This window comes from Onychostoma macrolepis, chromosome 05 (genome assembly GCF_012432095.1).
Source record: "Onychostoma macrolepis isolate SWU-2019 chromosome 05, ASM1243209v1, whole genome shotgun sequence".
Lineage (NCBI taxonomy): Eukaryota > Metazoa > Chordata > Actinopteri > Cypriniformes > Cyprinidae > Onychostoma > Onychostoma macrolepis.
This window is the reverse complement of record NC_081159.1, coordinates 39,780,547-39,799,356: the sequence shown is the minus strand read 5'-3', so window position 1 is coordinate 39,799,356 and position 18,810 is coordinate 39,780,547. Positions and strand designations below refer to the sequence as shown.

The following is an 18,810-nucleotide window of genomic DNA, read 5'->3' as shown; positions in this document are numbered from 1 at the left end:
TATGGTTGGTAAGGTGTCCTGATTGTTTTTAGTCATTGCTACTGTATGTAGTTGTTAGGGTGTTGATAGGTTGTTAAATCTAACAATGCAATAACTATCACTTTTTATATCACCTAAAAGTATCTTGTTATATAAACAATTATAAACACATATACATATATACATATATATAAACGTTTCAGCAAAAAGGTAAGCATATGGATTATTAAAGTTGTTTGAGTTTATGAAAAGTCATGAATTAAACAAATATTTGAAAATAAACCACAGTTTAACACCGTTTCATAAAACTGCACTTCTTTTGAAATTTCTGATGAAAATCAATTTTGAATCACTAAATGCACATGATCACACATTATTTTTTTTCTATTCTTCCTCCTTTTAAAAATAAAAAATCAGTCATTTTTTCATCCTCATGCCAAAAAAAAAAAAAAAAAATCAATATCAAACGTAAATTGAGCTAATATGTCTGTGTATGTTTAACAGATATTACGGATAAAAGGAACTACTACATATCCACTGCTCTATTAACATTAACCGTCTCAAACACACACACACACACACCGTTTATAACCATTATTCAAGCTAAACACTTCTTCAGCATAGTGCACTGGTGTAATTTCCGTGCTTTGTATTCCAATTCGACTTTAAGTCCATTACATTTGCAACCTCTAATTCCTCGGCTGGGGTCTTTAGAAGCTCAACGCACACAGCGAGTTTCCTGTACTGTAGGGTTGTGATAATAAAAGCAGTGCCCAGATGATACCAAGTCTCATAAACTGATTTCATAAACGTAATTTTGCTGAATCAGAGAAAATGCAAACCTCATGTCTGCTTCCTCCTTATGACTCAACGAGAGCGTGCAAACAACACGGAACGAACACTTCGAACAAGCATGAGAACTTTATAACGAGACACAAAAATAAAGAGTGCGGGAAGCAGACAGGCAGTGGGCTTATTCACAGAGACAGGAAACCCTGCCCTGCCTTAGTGACCACTTTCTTATATACACACACACACACACACACACACACACACACATACTATTCACAAGCAGATATGAACTTTGACTTCAAGGTTTTAGGCGTGACAGGTCTGGTAGTTAAAGCAAAACTTAAATAAGTCGTTGAGGTGGGGTCAATATCACAGGACAAGACAATTGGGCTTCCAGTAATTTTGTGCAATTAATTATTAAAAAAAAAAAAAATATATCACACTAAATCATTTACACAACTAATAACACCCCTTCATTTGTATGTAATAACACGTATCCCTTCCTAATCTCACCATCAGAGCAATTCGTGTTTGAAGTTCCACCATTTGTTTTGGAAGTGCGCGTGCAACTAACCTTGCCAAATTTATCAGGCGCAGCCACATTTCTGTAAATGAAAACAAACGAATGAAAGAGCGAGACACATTTTTCTAAGTTACCTACGTTTAAGTGAGATGCTGAAAAACAGCGAGGCAAAGATGCGCAAACAATACAAGTGTTAAAGGTCTACCTTGGCCAGACCAACAAACCTGACTGTTAAATGGATCACTAAGGGACTGAAAGCCAGAGTTAAAGAAGCTGTATGTAATTTTTAGACTGTAGTAAAGCATAAAAATATCATAATATATTTGCAGATATTTAGGAAATATGCTAAGTTCATATACTTGTTTCTCCGAAAAACAATGTCAGTTATTCTACTTTGAAATGTGTATGCCGTGTCAGAATGTCTGTTTTTGTTTTGATCTGTGTGATTCCGCCCACTGCCAATGTACCCAGCAGGATTTTAGGACACCCTGGGTTGGTCAGTTGGCAGAAAACACATCATATTACAGCCGTGGAAGTCAATAAATGAACTGGGTCAGAGATTACATATTTTACCCAACCTAAAAAGCCTCGGCATCCATCTAAAAAGCACTCAGAGGCATATTAAAATGCAGAAAAATCAAATCATCAACTTACAGTGTAAAGCTTGTCAGCTTCCATTGTCAGTTATGATCATTCCTGTTGCACATCCTCAATCTGGCAACCCACACAAGCATCAAGTCTGAGGAGGAGGGAGTGGAAGAAAAACTTTCTCCAATAGTTTGAATCTAGATTGCTGTACTCATTTCAACCGCTGACGGTCAATGTTACATACTGTAGCTTTAAGCTTATGTTCAATGATTTTAAATAAAACAAACAATACATTAAATTAAAAGACGCACTTTTTATATGCCTTCTATAATTTACTTTTCTTTGCCACAATAAAGTTGGGGATTAAAATAAAAACTGGGATTTTTCACATCACAATATTGATATATGTAATTAATTATGATAAATTTCATTAATTCATCAGCATACCATGCAAGCAATTCAATTATTATTATTTATTTAAATTAAAGAAGTCAACATGGGAGGAATGGTTTGCAAACAGCCAGAGCAGCAGGATATGAAAAAGAAGGGGCTCTTGGGATTGTTTTCCCTTTGCCTCCATTGCGTGTGCGTTCACGTCACATTTCCGGTGACCTAACTGGCCAAACTGTCCAGACATTGTTTATGCCCACCATTTCACCAGCATGCATTCTCACACACATTATGCTTGGAAACATAGAAAAGATTAATTTTTTATTTTTTATTTTTTTTCATTTTTGTCAGGGTAGTTAAATATAAACAAACATTTTACAATTTTTAATAAAATACAAGTGACTTTTGCCCGTGCAAAAATCACATTCACAATGCTAGGGTGTTTGCAGGTGGTTACTAGGGTTTTCTGGCCCAAATCAAAACAGCCCAAAAACCTCTATGATATTCTGGGGCCAGATTCACAAAACATCCTTAAGAATGGAAAAAAAACCCTCTATATTAGCTTGTTTTCTAACTTTAGAATGAAGCATATATTGTATTCAAAAAAAAATAAATTAAGAACGTTTTTAGCTTTTTTTGTTCGGTTGTTCTAAAGACAAAACTTGAAGAATTTAAACTCCTGAAAAAAAAAAAAAAAACAATGTTCTTAAAAATCACCATACATTATCCCATTAAGATAACTTCCAACTTGTCTCGCAAAAAAAAAACAAAAAAACAACAACAACAACACAACACAGCAAGTCCAAGTGTTGAACTCCCACAAAGCCAGTTGCAACGACTATAATATGCATGTTTATTATGATTATTACAGGCAGTGCAAAAATTAGATTTTTAAGTGTTTTTCATTAAGTTTTTTCAGAATCTTCCGCAAAAATGGCCATCAATCAGATGCCACTAATGCCTGTCATTTTCTTCTTAATTAAAAAAAAAGATGTTTTTAACAAAATATTTGTAAACTTATTCAAGAATTTCCCAAAAAAGGCACTCGAATCATTCTTACGATTTCTAATTAAAATTTATTTCAAGAAATACGTTAATCTCTGGTCATTTTGACCCAGGGAGGATTGGAATAAAAATGACTGACTTTGCTACAACCCTGCAAAAACTGATCTTTTTTTTTTTTCTCCCACATTGTTACTGTTTCTGGTTAAAAAACACTGACCAACAAAAAATGCTTACCAATTTCTCATTATACTATAATATTACCAAATATTCAATCTTTTCATCAATCTTTTAATCTCACTGGTCTGAGATTATTTTCATAAAGCCAGCCCCTGGTTCATAAATAATCAAATATGGCTTCAAAGCGGGTTCATCATCCTCCATGTAAAAGTCATAATTCTGATTTTTAGAACTGATTTGAGGTCCGTAGCACAAACTATCATAAACACACCCCTAACTCTAAATGTGAGCAACAGCATTAGTGATGCTTGCTTTAGCACAGAGCACTTATTATACGCACTTAGTGGGAGACATTCCAAAGTGTGCCTTCAAATGAGCAAAAACACATTACAACACCTCAGTGGCACTCAACGATGTCTGTGCATCTGCTAGACAAACATTCAGCGTCTCCAAACACACAATGACAGCATTCTTGACTCGACTGCAAACATGATACAAAGCTACCTTGTAATTTTCTCTCCTGCTGGCACAAGCCCATTCAATAGCAGTTCTTTCTCTCCCTGACACCAGCACGCACAAAAAAACCAAATAAGAGGGCAGAAAACGTGCATAAACTGAGGCTTTGCGCCCTTTTATGAGGCTGCACAGCCTGAGGAGGTTGATCAAAAGGAAGTGCATGTACACAAATGCGTGTACACGCACACACACACACAAAAGAAAAGCGCTACTCTGAGCATTTAAGGCTCCTTCGACCATATCACAGAGTCACATCGCGACACACTGTTTCCCTATGGGTGGGAGTCGAGGGGCCAGAGAGTGTGGGAACGAGGGGATTCTTACAGCCCGTGATGAACACATGATGCAACGGAATCCCCTATTCTATATGTGAACATGTGGCATCAGCACTTCTCTGTACTCGGCTGTACATTCGAAAGATCTAAGAAGGTTAAGGTCGTATACACCCAACGTACAGAGACACAAAACACTGAAACTGTACTGATGCATGTTAGAAATATCACACAGGGTTCAAATGTAACACTTGCCAAAGTCCAAATGAGTGTATCATTTTAAATAACCATTAGAAAATACGACAGTGCATGGTTTTTTTTGTTTATCTGCTGCTTGACACACAAAAAAAGGTATTTTTAAGGAAGCTAAATGGCTCTATTGTTAAAAGGACACGAATATATGCAAAATAGTTTTGTGGGCTGTTACTAACATTTTCTGCAATTTACAGGCCAGGTGTGGTAAAACGTTAACTGATCATGCCAATAGAATGAAAAAAAATAAATAAATAAATAATTGTTAAATTACATAATAATCAGCTAATTAAACACATAATTAAATTTTGCATCAGAATTAGTTCTCGATTGCACTTTCTCGGCCTATTTTACACAACTTCCGGTAGTAGTAACAAGATTTGTTTTCAGGTTTACAAGGTACAACTAATCAATGTATTTGCCAAAGTTTGTTTTGTTTTGATTATTGTGGTATAATCTAATCTATTAATATCTCATGAACCTGACTCTAAACAAAATGTGGTGGGTCACTTTATACACACTTCCTGTCTAAGTAGGTGTTTGCAGAATAAGCTGCGATATGTACCAGCCGTTTAGTCAAAGGTAAAGGTTTGGTTATGTGATTTTTATTTGTTTATTTAGACATGGATTAGCTGGTCATGAGCGATAAATACTATTCATATGATATTATTTGCATTGTTTTCTTGACTGTACAGTTAATAGAAGTGATAGTTCAAACTGACCTTGTTAATATATAATGAACATTCAAAACACACAAATTATATATATATATATATATATATATATATATATATATACACACACACACACACACACACGCACACATATATATACACACACAAATACATACACACACACACACACACATATATATACACACACACACACACACATACATATATACACACACACACACACATATGTTCGTTTTTGTGAAAAGTGGGGACATTCCATAGGCGCAATGGTTTTTATAGTGTACTTACTGTATGTGCTATTGCCCTACACCAACCCTACACCTAAACCTACCCCTTACAGGAGACTGTGCATTTCAACTTTTTTGAAAAAAACTTAATTCTGAGTGATTTATAAGCGTTTTGAAAAGTGGGGACATGGGTCAATGTCCTGAGATGTCACCTTCACCTTGTAATACCTGTGTCATACCTTTGTTATTATACAAATCTATGTCCTGACTTTTCACAAAACGCACACACACACACACACACACACACACACACTCTGTGTAACAAATTATTTGCTAATTTATTACATAGCAACATTTCACGACTGCAAGAACATTTATGTATCCTAATGTCTGTTTACAAAAAGAAGTAAAATTTACACTCTCAGGTCAAACGACATAAACTAAGAAGAGTTTACACACAGTAGATGCTACGTAAGTACTTATCAATTTACGATTTGTATTCCAGCTGTGAAGCCATAACATCTGCCTGAAATAAACATCACAAACTGATCCAGAGGCCCAGATGATGAAATCATATCTGGTGTGAACTCATTTGCATACACATGTTCACGAGCCCATTTCACATGTGCATGCAATTGAGTGCATCTCATATTAATAATAAAAATAAAAATACATCATAAACTGAAATAAAAGCAGTAGCCTGATACAGACAATGAAAAGCACATTTAAACATATTTGCATAAACGTGCACGAGCCCATTTAATGTGTATGCAAATAAGCTTGCCATATTAATATTTATTATTATTTTAAAATATCATAAACTTGAGTAAAAGCAGCGTTTCCAGTCGCATAAAAAGCACATCTGCATAAAGTCATGCATACACATGTTCACGAGTCAATTTCGCATGAGTATGTAAATAAGCTCGCTTTACATTATTATAAATAATATTAATAATAATAATAAAGTATATGGTGTGCAACAACAACAAAAAAAATTAAATAGATCCCATTAAGAAACTTCTAAGCGGGCGTGAACTCATGAGCACGTGCAGTTTATTTATTTTTTTAATTATTAAAATAATTTTGCCATGCTTTCTTTAATCGCCTATTCGAAATGACGCAAATTCTAAGAAACCGTACGTAATTCACGTATCTTTCGGACCGAGCCAGACGCGCGCTGAGAAACTGCGTGTTCCCTTTAAACTTTCTTCTGCCCCTCGCGAGTCAAGTTCATTATAACTTCGCGAGGGAAGGCAGCAGCGCATAACCTTAACACTCAATATATGAGTTACACAAAACTATGAATGCACAAGCCCAACTTTCATAATAATTACTGCGGTGTCATAACTGCCGGAGAGCAGAGACGGGAGACCCCCTCTCTCGACCCAAACTCTCACGTTCTGTGTTATCTGCGCTCACCAAGAAACTTCTGACCGAAAGAGTCGGGATTATATGTCACTCACAGTTAACCTTTTGCTGAATCCTGTTAAACACATTTACACGCTGCCAGAGAGAGCCGTGATAAATATTAAACATGACTTGCCTGCCAGCCGTGATGTCCGTTACCCTCTCTGTCATGTTGGATGCGCGCAACAACAGCCCTGCGTAAACTTTCAGGAAGGAAAAAAAAAAAAAAAAAACTTTCCATGGACACAGCGACAACAAGCGACGAAAAATCCTTGATGTGGCGAGACATTTGAGCTTCCGGCAAAATAAAAGCCCCATTTCGTGTGAGAATCGAGTCAAGTAGTGTCTGTAACCTTGTTAATTATTATTATCTCTATACATGATATAGAGATATAAAAAAAAAAGAAAATTGTGTAATTATATATATATATATATATATATATATATATATATATATATATATATATATATGTGTGTGTGTAATATAGCTTTTTGCCGTTCACTTAAATGTGAAAAGTCCACCAATTACTATTAGGTCATACAAATTGCACGCATAATAATTGTAAATTATAAACAATAAATGTTTACAATAGTTGGAAGCATAGTATTTAACATCAACGGATGCTACTTTAACTATTTGTCATATCTAGATTTAATGTAGCGCTCTGAGACTTTTATTTTAAAAACAGCTTCAAGTTCAGTATTTACTTCGTGGCTTCACGTGATAGATTTTGTAGTTTCCGTCATCAAATGTGTGATGTCCATTAAAAGCGTGTTACTAGCTGTGAGATAGTATGAAATTAGACGGAAAATTTATGAAATCTTCAGCGTAGAAAAAAAAAATTCTCCACAGTGGTACAATCCACTCAAACCTTAATGTTTACTTTCGTGTCCTTGAAAAAAGGTCATGATGAGCATAATGTGAAAGTGTACGTTTCATGATTTATTTTTTATTATGCACATCACAACATATTAAAGAAATTTGACTACAGTGAGTTTCTCCATACATGGAGATTTCTAACTAATGCAATGACACGGGATCTGTGAATGAAACCTTCAACACACAGTAATGCTGAGCCATCTTGTGGTGAGATTGTGGGTCTTCACATTTTGATTAAAAAAAAACAAAAAACGTTATACATATTTTATGAGGACGCTCATCTTTATTTGACTCATTTGAAAACATTAAACGTACATTCTTGTTTCCTTCAAATTTAATATTCTATACAATGTAATTTTCAAGGCCTGTTTTGACCAAACATTCGGATCTGGTTATTGCAATACAACCTTTTCAGCAACAAGTGAACTTTATTGCAGTTGTTGTCATTTTACTATCAGTACCTGGTTAATACACAAGCTGTTAATCCACATTCATCTCTTATTTGCTGGTGTTTTTGTATTGGCATTGTGGAATCTAACACAGTGTTTTAGATGAAATCTGAAGGCACTGCGGTTGGCCAGCCACGTATCCCATTTAGAGTCACTATAGGTTAAATCTCCCCAAATATGATTATATGATTGCACACAATTTGTACCATTAAAATGCATTTACAAAAGCCATTAATAAGCTGTCTGTATATATTCTTTAACGTATTAAATGTTGGTCACAGTATGATGACTATAATTGGTCAGTTTTAAAAGGCAAGGCAAAGCATTAACACGCTTATTGGCTAGAATGATAATATATGATTAAGCAAAGCAAAGCTTAACCTAAAATTGAATAACTGTGTATTAGATCTGCTTAGAAAAAAGATCCATCAATGTAAGTTTACATGTTAGCTGGCTAGTTAGACAAGTCCATTGTCTGAGACACTATTACAGTTAGAAATCATTTTGGCAATTATGTTTTTGGCAGGTTGGATTGTAGATATCCTAAAATACACCACCAAAAATCTTGGGAAACATCTTACTTTTTGTGCTGTTAAGCAATATTTTTTTTTTTGCTACTTTATATTGTAAAATGATTACAAATTGCCATAGACCAGCTTTGGCACTGTAATACTTAACATTCAAGTGTCTGTGAATCTGAAAACACGGAACTGGTACCGCTTTTCTTTTTATCAAGACAAATATTGTGAAAGAGGAAATTCATGTTATGCAAGTAAGACCTCAATTAAAAAAAATAATAATAATAAAAATACAAATGAGAAGGAAATGGCAAGTCACTTCAACACAAGGTTCTAGGAAAATCCCCAAATGATCTAAGTGTGAGATTTTATAGGAACAGTTTAAACAAAAAGAAAAAGAAAAAGAAAACAGCATCATCATTTACTCAGTCTCATGTCGTTCCAAACACGTATCACTTTCTTGCTTCCACGAACACAAAAGACGACATTTGGCTGAACATCCAGAATGCTCTTTCTTTTTTTCTTTTTTTTTAAACAATGGGGACTGGGACTGTCATGCTCCAAAAATAACTTAAAGCACCATAAATGTTGTCCATACAACCTATGCACCAAATCGAAGTATTCTGAAGTCATAAATCTTTGTGTGCCAAATTTTAAATGATTATTTTTCACTTAGAATCTCAAAAATTTTGCATCAAGGTGCATCAAGACACATCATGGAAGTGATGTCTTCCAATGTCAACGAGATGTGAGAACCAATGTTTGGCATCATAACGTCAAACCTCGAGAAACATGCAAACACACAAATGCTAGGCTTTTCCTAAATCTACTGTTTGCACACAAGTCACTTAGACTAGCTTTATGATACTTTCATGGTGCTTTTTTGTCATTTTTTAACCTGGACAGACCCTGTGTCCATTTATTTTTTTCAAAATGGAACAGAGCACTGTAGACTTTGCTAAATATATTTAATTCAACAATGCAACACTGTAATTACTGAGATTATTGAAGATTTAATGCAAATTTTATTTTTGCTAATAAGTTTCATAAAGACTGTGTCATTAAATTTGTTTTTCAAACCTTCCTTGTCGCACAAACTGCTAAGTACAGGAATGTTAAAATTATTTTAACAGCATCTCAATTAAGTAGCAAACATTGCATAATTCATTTTTGTGCATTGGTTTAAACTGTGTTCTAATGAATCAATTCAAAACTGATTCAATGATACATTTAGGTTAACCTACAACAAAGTTCAAGGAAATGCAATGTTTTTCATTGTATTAAAGGAATGGTTAATCTAAACATGAAAATTTGCTTAAAAATTACTCACCCTCAGGCCATCCAAGATGTAAATGTTTGTTCGTGCAAACAGATTTGGAAAAATGTAGCATTCCATCACTTGCTCACCAATGGAACCTCTGCAGTGAATGGGTGCCGTCAGAATGAGAGTCCAAACAGCTGATAAAACATCACAATAATCAACAAGTAAAATTCATCTTGTCCAAATCAGGAGAGAAATATGCACAGATTAAGCACCATTAAGTGAAAACAATGCATTGGTGGCTTTTGATGTGAGAGGGCAACAGGGGAGCATTATTATGGATTATGGACTCATTTTTTTCTTACAAACATTTAAGCTTCACAAGATGTTAGTGTGGATTATTGTGATGTTTTATCAGATGTTCGGACTCTCATTCTGACGGCACCCATTCACTGCAGAGGATCCATTGGTGAGCAAGTGATGTATTGCTACATTTCTCCAAATCTGTTCCCATGAAGAAACAAACACATCTACATCTTAGATGTACATTTTCAGCATACTTTCATTTTTTTTTTAAAACAATGAGAAACACTGCACTTGCTTTAAAAATATTGCACTATTCGTTTAAAATGCTTTAGAAAAAATATATGTAGGTAAATACTGCTGTTTACTTTGTCATAGATTTACTGTACTTTCCTGTATTTAAAAACGTTTTAAACTAGATTTTCCAGAGAGGTTTGGAAAGACATGAGGGTGAGTAAATGACAGAATGTTCCTTTAAAAACTGTCTTGGTCTTGTTTAACGAAATAAAAAAATCAGTAACAGTGGACGAGTGATTATTATTCTAATGCTCTCTTTGTTTTTAGATGAATTTGACCGATTGTGTCTTTAACCGAGATTGCACTAAGCACGTCTTGTGTGCGGATGTATATTTCGAGTCTCTTGTGGATTTCATTCACTGGCTCTGCAGCCATTCTATTCTCAGTTCAGCCACCTCTTTGCCGTACCAGTTGTGTAGTTTGGAGAAGCAACCTGTGCCGGGTGAAACAGGGCTATCGAGTGACCCACCGTTGGTCTTCCTCCGCGGAGGAACCGGAGGTGGTTTGACTACATCCCCCCTCCCGCTACAGTCCCCTTCCCAGACACAGCCCTCGCTGACACCGTTTGGCACACTGGTGGGTTTACTCCAAGACACCCCATTTTCTCTGCTAGACACCCCTTCCTGCGAAGGCCCCGTAATGGCGGCGTTCTGAAGCGAAAAGGTTGCGGGTTGGAAGCTTGCTGCTCCTTGCACTTGCGGCTGGTGCTTCTTCGGCTTGCTTTTGGCTTGTGAAGATCTGGCTTCTTCTTGTACCTCCTCCAGCTGCCTCTCCAGCTCCTTCACGACCAGCCGCATGTAGTCAAAACTCGCTCGTGACAGAGCCTTGACCCACGATTCCATAGCGGCCTGGTTCTCCGCGGCCATCTTGTAGGCCTTCGCTTTGACACAGTCGAATTTAATGGCGAAGGCGAACTCTTCGGATTCAGACTCGCAGAGCTCCACCGTACAGCCTTCCAGGACGATGACGCCAATCGGCTCTCGGCTTTCTCTCTCCTCGAAGTAGAACAGCATGTTGCCTTTCAGAATAAACCAGCGGCGGTGGTACGCCGTGTTCCGTTCCCCTTTCTTAAAGAGGAAGCCTGTCTTGTCTGGAGGAGAGTTGCATGTGGCATAATGCGCCACACTCCTCTCGTTCAACTTCATAATGGTCTATGAAACAGAAATCAAATACATTTAGAGCAAATATTAGAGACATACTGATAATATTTATCTCAAGAAGGTTTAGTAATATTGATTTAACCCAAATGCACATTTTTCTACTTGTCTTATTGGGTCTACAAATAAATCTAAAGGAAAAGCTCCTCTATATGTAATCATAATTATTATTGATTTTTTATTTGCATAAAGAGTTGAAACTGTGAGTTCCATGAATCAATACAAAACTGATTCAACAATACATTTAGGTCAACACTTAACAGTGTTAAAGGAAATGCAATGCAATAGTAGAAATATATGTAGGTAAAACAAAATTAAAAACAAGGCTTTTGAAGCTTTTTTTGAACTTCCTACAACATCTTGAATCTAATTGCCTACAAAGGATGTTTATTACCATTTATTTGATCAAAAATAATAATAATGAAATATTACTACAATTTAAAGTATCTGTTTTCAATTTGAATACATTTTAAAATGTAATTTATTCCTGTGATGGCAAAGTTGAATTTCCAGCAGCCACAGAGTGTTGCGGAGACGATGTATTTTTGTTGGCCAACCTAGAAGTTACCATTTCTCTGGTTCCCTTGACAAAAACCCAACAGAATTTTTTAAGCCTAAATACTTATATCAGAACATCAAAACACACACATTTTCATGAACTTGTGTTAACCACAGACCTATTTCAGGCATTTAACCCAATAAAAGAAAAAAGACTTCCGAGTTTCGGCCTACAAAAATATGTCATCCCTTGAGCACTCTATTACTCCAGTCTTCAAATGTCACATGATCCTTCAGAAATTGTTCTAAAATGCTGACTTGCCGCTCAAGAAACAAATCAAGAACACTTTTTATTGTTATCAAATAATTTCAGATAATTATTTTAGGATACTTTGAAGAATAGAAAGATTCAAAAGCATTTATTTGAAACAGAAATCTTTAGTAACATTAGAAATATGTTACTGTTACTTTTGATAAATTTAACACATACTTTCTAAATAAAAGTATTAATTTCTTCCAAAAAAAAAAAAAAAACTCACCAACCCCAAACTTTGAAACCATAGTGTAGATGTAAATTCACCTTTCTTTCAAAGCTTTTCTGTGAACCCTTCACGTGTGGCCTGCTTCCAACAGTCAATCAAAACACCAGCACTTGCCAAACATCTCCATCCCATTTCTGATCTAAAAAAAAAAAAAAAGAGCCACACACAGAGTGAAGTCAATGACTGAGCTGTCATATATATCGGAACATCCTACTTCAAACATCTGACCTGGTTTAAAACACACAAATTCCTCTTTCTTAAAACAAGTGGCATAAATAAAAGTCTGTGGAAGTGACTAAACTATACATGAATCAGGCATAGCGTCAAAACCATGTGACAGATTTTATCTAAAAAAGTAAAAATAAAACACATCTTTATTATTAGTGTATGTCAAATAATAGCTATGCATGTCTGTACGTTTTCTTTGCACTGGAAGCACCTGTCACCAAGACAAATTCCTTGTGTGTGTGTGTGTAAACACACTTAGCAGTAAAGCCCTTTCTGATTCTAATAAAACATAATATTCATATAAAATATATTAATGACTTTTTCCAAGTCTAAAAGCAACTAAAACTCTTATTTTAAAATTCCCTGATATTCCCATGCTTTCCATGGCTGTGAAAAGCATGAAAATATACTATGGTACTGCCATCTGATGCTATCACTTTACCATGGTATGTACTCCAGTAAGGAATATTCTTGCATCTAAATGTCATGATACAGCAGCATATCAAAGAACCACAGTATTAGCCTTTGATATCTGATCACTGCAGGTTTTTTTTTTTTATCTTTTATTTGCATGTATAAAAAAGGAACCAATAAGCACCACGGTAGTATCATGTTTCATATACGTTTTGTGGTATTAAAAATTGTGTTCTTGGAAACAGTTTCAAGATTTTGTAAACACCATCATGATATACGTCAAAATACCATGGTATTACCATCTGATACTGTTCCATGGTACTGTCACGGTAAAAACACAGTTTTAGTGACCCAACCATCCAACAGAGTCTACTGCAAAGGTTTTAATAATCCAGACAGCAGTTTTATACCACCGTACGTTCAAAAATAAACATTTAAAAACATATATACACTGTGAGCATCAGAATGCTGCAGATATATGCAGTCAGATCTGTAGCACATAAATATGGTTTAACAACGTACAAGAAGGTGTTAAAAGCTAATTAAACATTATCAAACACATTTATACCCGTAAAGTAAGAAAATCATGCATAATAAGTACAACGTGTAGAGAAAAGTCAACGTGTCTTAATAATACAGTCTTTGTCATTCTCGATTCGCAGCTCGAGCAGTTCGCTTGTTATTAAACCATCAAATGCAGCCTTGTTTCTAGCGTATAACTGCTAAAGCCGTGTTACAAAGATAGAGAAACTCATAAAGAGAAAGGTTTAAGAGATCTAGTACGTCGTCTCGAGATTATATCGATGTTTAACCTGCCTTTTGAGCGTGTTATTGGACGCCAGCAGACAGTTTTCCTCCCTTCATTCTTCCTTTCCTGACTGACGGTCACGTGACGCTGCAGGAATCTCTCTAGTAACAGCAGAGCTGCGCGCGCGCTCATGTGTGCATAAACTCACACAATGGGTTATTATAAAGAGTCTCACGCTCTTCTCACATATTGAAACTGAAGTTTAAGAGTGGATACGTGATTATATGTGTCCATTTAGATTATATGAATTACGTTTGGTCATATAATTGACAAAAATACTGCAGTAGTAGGCTACTAACCCTGCTGAAAAAACCAATAGAACCCTGCCCAAAACACAATAGAAATTGTATTGGTTTTAATGGAAACTATAATGGTGTCTACTGGTATGTGATGGATTCTATTGGTGGGGTGTTAAATCCTATTGGAAACATATCCAAAAACACACTACAAAAAGGAATTTTGTAATGGTTTTACTGGAAAAAGCTACTGGTTTATAATGGTATTTTAATGGAAACCATTAGAATTTCTGTGATGGTTTCTATTGGGCTTCTATTGTTTTTTTTTTTTTAGCAGGGAAGGTATGGCGATAGTATCACATGGTAATACTAGTAAATATATTTTATGGTACTCCAAGGATACCATGGTGTATATGTATAACCATGATATGACAAGTTTTTATCAGTAGTTTTATAACAGGCTACTGTGCTTTGAAATACAGCCTGCCATTTACAAAAATACTGTATTTCACAATACCATGACTGTACCATTGTCCTACATGTTTAAAGAACCATGACCATGGTTTTAAGACCATGAGAGAAGTTTTTCAATACTTTTAGAGCCCAACACAAATTAATACATCATCTATTCCTTTGTACCTCAGTGACTGAGTCCACAGCCAAACCAAAGTCAAACATTCAATAGATTTGTGGTAGCAAAAAAAAAAAAAAAATATATATATATATATATATATATATATATATATATTGGATTAATTGATATAGATAGATACTATAATATATACACTACTCATATATAGAAACATACAATTATATTCAGAATAAGTACAATACAATAACACAGGAAATACAGCTAAATCGGTATTTATTATGGAAAATAAGAAAGAAGATGAAAGAAAACAAGTCTTCCTTAGTCCCCAATATATTACTATACATACAGTATCTACTCTGCTTATGTAATGTACATGAAGGACACATACAGAGAGTAAAAAGGTTTGAATAAAAGAGTTATTGAATACTAAATGATGAAAGAAGGTACATTTATTTCACTTGAAACAAAACCACACTCACAGTATCACGCATTCGCACGGACATGCACTCTTGGTCTCTAAATATGTAGTGAAAAGCAAACTCTGATCAGTAATAACAGAAATTGCCTCAGGCTCACTTCAGCAAAGGCTTCTGGGAGATTGAGTTTTAGTGGTTGCCCTTCTCCTAAGCTTTCCTACCACCAACATTCAATCGAAATCCCAGTGCTATAGGAGGACTCTTCAAAACGTCCTGCATAGCCAAACCTTTCAGCAGCCAAACAATAAAACTTCTCCTGTACATTTGAAGACAATTTCTGAAATACAGTAAACACAAACTACAGAAAAGGAATGTAGAAACTAGTACACAATGATGAAAAAAGATGGAAATATAAGATCTTGGTTACATCGTAGTGCACCAAATGTTTGTTTTTTTGGAGCAACACTCATTCACAAACTTTTGCTAAAAACATTAAATGACATTAATAAAACATTAAAGTGGATTAAAAGAAAGAAAGAAAATGTGCTTTGAATAATTTTAAACTTGCATACATATCCCCCCATAATCATGTGCCTTCTACAGAGATCGAAGTTAAAATGGATCTCTACAATATTAATATTTTTTGGTCCTGTATGTCCTCAGCCAGCCTTAGTTCATTTAGATACAACAACAATACAATTGTAGAACTGAATGCCAATAACAAGGAAGTATAGTGTTTTCCTTTGCAACGGAGTTGGTTTGCCTGTGGTGGTGAAATATTGCTGGTTTTTAAAGGAATAGTTCACCCAAAAATGAAAATTTGCTGAAAATATACTCACTTTCAGAGTGCCGTCAGAATGAGAGTCCAAACGGCTGATAAAAACAACAATAATCCACAAGTAATCCACACGACACTCTCCACACTCTGAAGCAGAAAGATACGTTTTTGTAAAAAACAAATCCATCAAGGTGTTTTTTTTTTTACTTAAATTGATTCTTCAGGCTAAAATATGAGTCCTCGATTCATAATATTGCTTGAACTATCCCTTTAAAGCCAACATGAAATGGCATTAACAAGACATTTTACTTCTATAACTGGACATCTGCATGTGGCGGCTGAAGGTCAAATTTACCCCAAGAACATCTTGACGTATCCCAATGGAAATTCTTCTTGTTTTTTTAACATTAACCAAGAACCAAGTTATTACATTTTGATGAAACACTACAATAACGAACACTGTCTTTTTTGGAAACATGCACGGATGAATCATGGTCCATTGGTCTGTTCTGATTTCATGTTGATTTTAAAGTGGCCTGTTAGAAGTTGGGGGAAGAAACAGTGCATTCAATTGCACGTCAGTCCATTGTTGGCTCTATAACCCTCTCCCTTCTCCTCCGAAAGGGTTTTTAATCTAACTATAACAGTAGTTCTGCTAGATCCAGGCAGAGCAAATCTCCGACCCGGCTATATCCAAAGAACCTGTAAAAACATTCATATTTAGAGAGCAAAACAACACTTAATATCATAAGACACAGTAACTCCAGTGTGGGGGTAAATAAGGAACAAAAATAGACAAAAACAAAATAAAAACCAAAGACAGCAGTGCTTAATGATACACAACCACAGTTTTGACAAACACAACATTCGTCCAGTTGGTTCTTTCTGCCTAGAATATACAGTAGGCTCAAGAGTCACTGTTGGAAAATGACAAACAGAAATAACATGTATGATAAAGAAAAAAGGAAAGAACAATGAAAAGTCTAAAAAAAATCTCAAGTGTCTATGGATTGGAAAAAAAAGCTCTCTGAGTCCCAATGGAGATGAATATGTGAGTGGATAAATGAATGAATGCCTTTTGTGAAATCTCATCATCTCTAGATCTCTCCTCCATTGGATTTCTACCGCTAATGACGCTACATTGTGGCTATAATGTTCCTGCTCTACTTTAGCGACTGGCGAGCCGCCAGAAGACTTGTATAACAGTTTTCCTCCAGGTTATTTCAGTAGAGCAGGTGTCGGTCATGAGTGGGGCGCAAAAGTTCGCAGGGACTGATACAATCTGTGAAAAGTGGGTCGGTCCGCGATGTCACGATTCCAGCAAAGCATCATCAGCTCGAACAGAGAGGATGGACAGAGTGGTGGGGCGGAGAGAAAGATCTAAGGAGAAAGAGAGAGAAAAATATGTAGAAGTCTTTTACATAAAACATCCATGTAAATGATTGAGGTAAAGGTTTGCATCCTGTGACTGTGCATTCATTCAGTCTCATCATAGTTTACCAGAAAAAAATGAACCACTTTACTTTGGACCTCACTTCAGTTCAATTCACATTAATTTAGATTAATTCACTTTTCACTTAATTTCACTTTTCCTTTTTAAGACCAAATAAAATGAATACCATATGTTCATATAGAACAAACCCATTTAATTCCAAAATAAATAATGTATTTTTACTTAATAATAATAAAAATTATTATTATTAAGAGAGAAGCTTCAAGAGTTTACATGCAGATTAAGGGCCAGTTTTACTAAACAGGGCAAATTAGCACGAGAGCGCAATTCCAAAATAGTGCCGATGGGAGTGGAAATTTTTGCGGGTGATTTACTAACAATGCGCAAATTAAAGAACACAGAGGCAACATGTCATTTACATATCGACCAACGCAATATACCAAACGCAGCGCAAATTAGCGTAGTCGGTCGTCGCAAATAAAGAATAAAAAAATAAACAAGCCACAGTACATTGAAAAGAACCGGAGGCCAAAAAATGAAGGTTTGCTAGAAGTTTCAAGGTATTGAGCGACTCCTAGTTGAGGGTTCAAAGTCGTCTTTTATTTCCTGAAGCAAATTAAAAATATCATGGCTTGGCGAATGATATGTTCGGATAACGTGTTCTTCTGGCATTCAAAATAAATTAATACGTGTGGAAAAAATCCTCTCCCTTCTACCATGCGCTTTCTGTTCTCTGCGGTGCCGTCTCCTAGCAACAAATTGCAGCCCCTTCAAGAGCAAAATAGTTTTTGGACGTTAAATAATGACGCAAATGCCAGTAATTTGATGAGCGCAAACGTTAGTAAAAAACATTGCGTGATTAATTTGAATACTCTCCTCCCATAACTTTTGCATCTGAAAGGGAAACTCCTAGAAATGCATATTCAATAAGATCATGCGCAAAAATAATGGTGTTGTCACGAAGCCGGTCTATGAACTTCCACTCACTCACCACATAGACTCTTGCACTCATCCATTGCACTGACGACACACACACAGCTGACTGCACTGATCACACACAGCTGATTCCCATTTGCATGCCTTACTTAAGCCATGGACTTTCTCTCCCTCACTGCCGAGTATTGTTTAGCGTTTATCACTGTGATAGCTGATAGCTA

The 18,810-nt window shown here is 35.6% G+C and overlaps 3 protein-coding genes across 4 annotated transcripts in view; all 3 read right to left on the bottom strand.

The window, feature by feature from the left end:
• sh2b3 (SH2B adaptor protein 3) overlaps positions 1-7,036 on the bottom strand; it is a 56,521-nt gene extending 49,485 nt beyond the window's left edge. The window contains exon 1 of the mRNA XM_058775166.1: positions 6,960-7,036. The gene's annotated coding sequence lies outside the window, so the exon portion shown is untranslated. The remainder of the gene's footprint in view (positions 1-6,959) is intronic.
• A 928-nt stretch (positions 7,037-7,964) lies between these two features.
• On the bottom strand, positions 7,965-14,226 carry pheta1 (PH domain containing endocytic trafficking adaptor 1). 2 transcript variants are annotated; one of them, XM_058777471.1, is made up of 3 exons: positions 14,187-14,226; positions 12,767-12,867; positions 7,965-11,682 (listed from the first exon to the last, which is right to left on the bottom strand). In XM_058777471.1, exon 3 carries the CDS (start codon positions 11,674-11,676, stop codon positions 10,888-10,890), a length of 789 nt encoding a protein of 262 aa, XP_058633454.1. In that variant the 5' UTR covers positions 11,677-11,682; positions 12,767-12,867; positions 14,187-14,226; the 3' UTR covers positions 7,965-10,887. The 2 variants fall into 2 exon arrangements, with proteins under 2 accessions (XP_058633454.1, XP_058633455.1); XM_058777472.1 differs by having other exon boundaries at positions 12,767-12,862; positions 14,187-14,205.
• Positions 14,227-15,262: 1,036 nt separating this feature from the next.
• ddr2l (discoidin domain receptor family, member 2, like) overlaps positions 15,263-18,810 on the bottom strand; it is a 41,875-nt gene continuing 38,327 nt past the window's right edge. Inside the window, exon 17 of the mRNA XM_058776043.1 lies at positions 15,263-17,580. Within this exon, the coding sequence (XP_058632026.1) occupies positions 17,443-17,580 (138 nt within the window). The 3' untranslated portion in view covers positions 15,263-17,442. The remainder of the gene's footprint in view (positions 17,581-18,810) is intronic.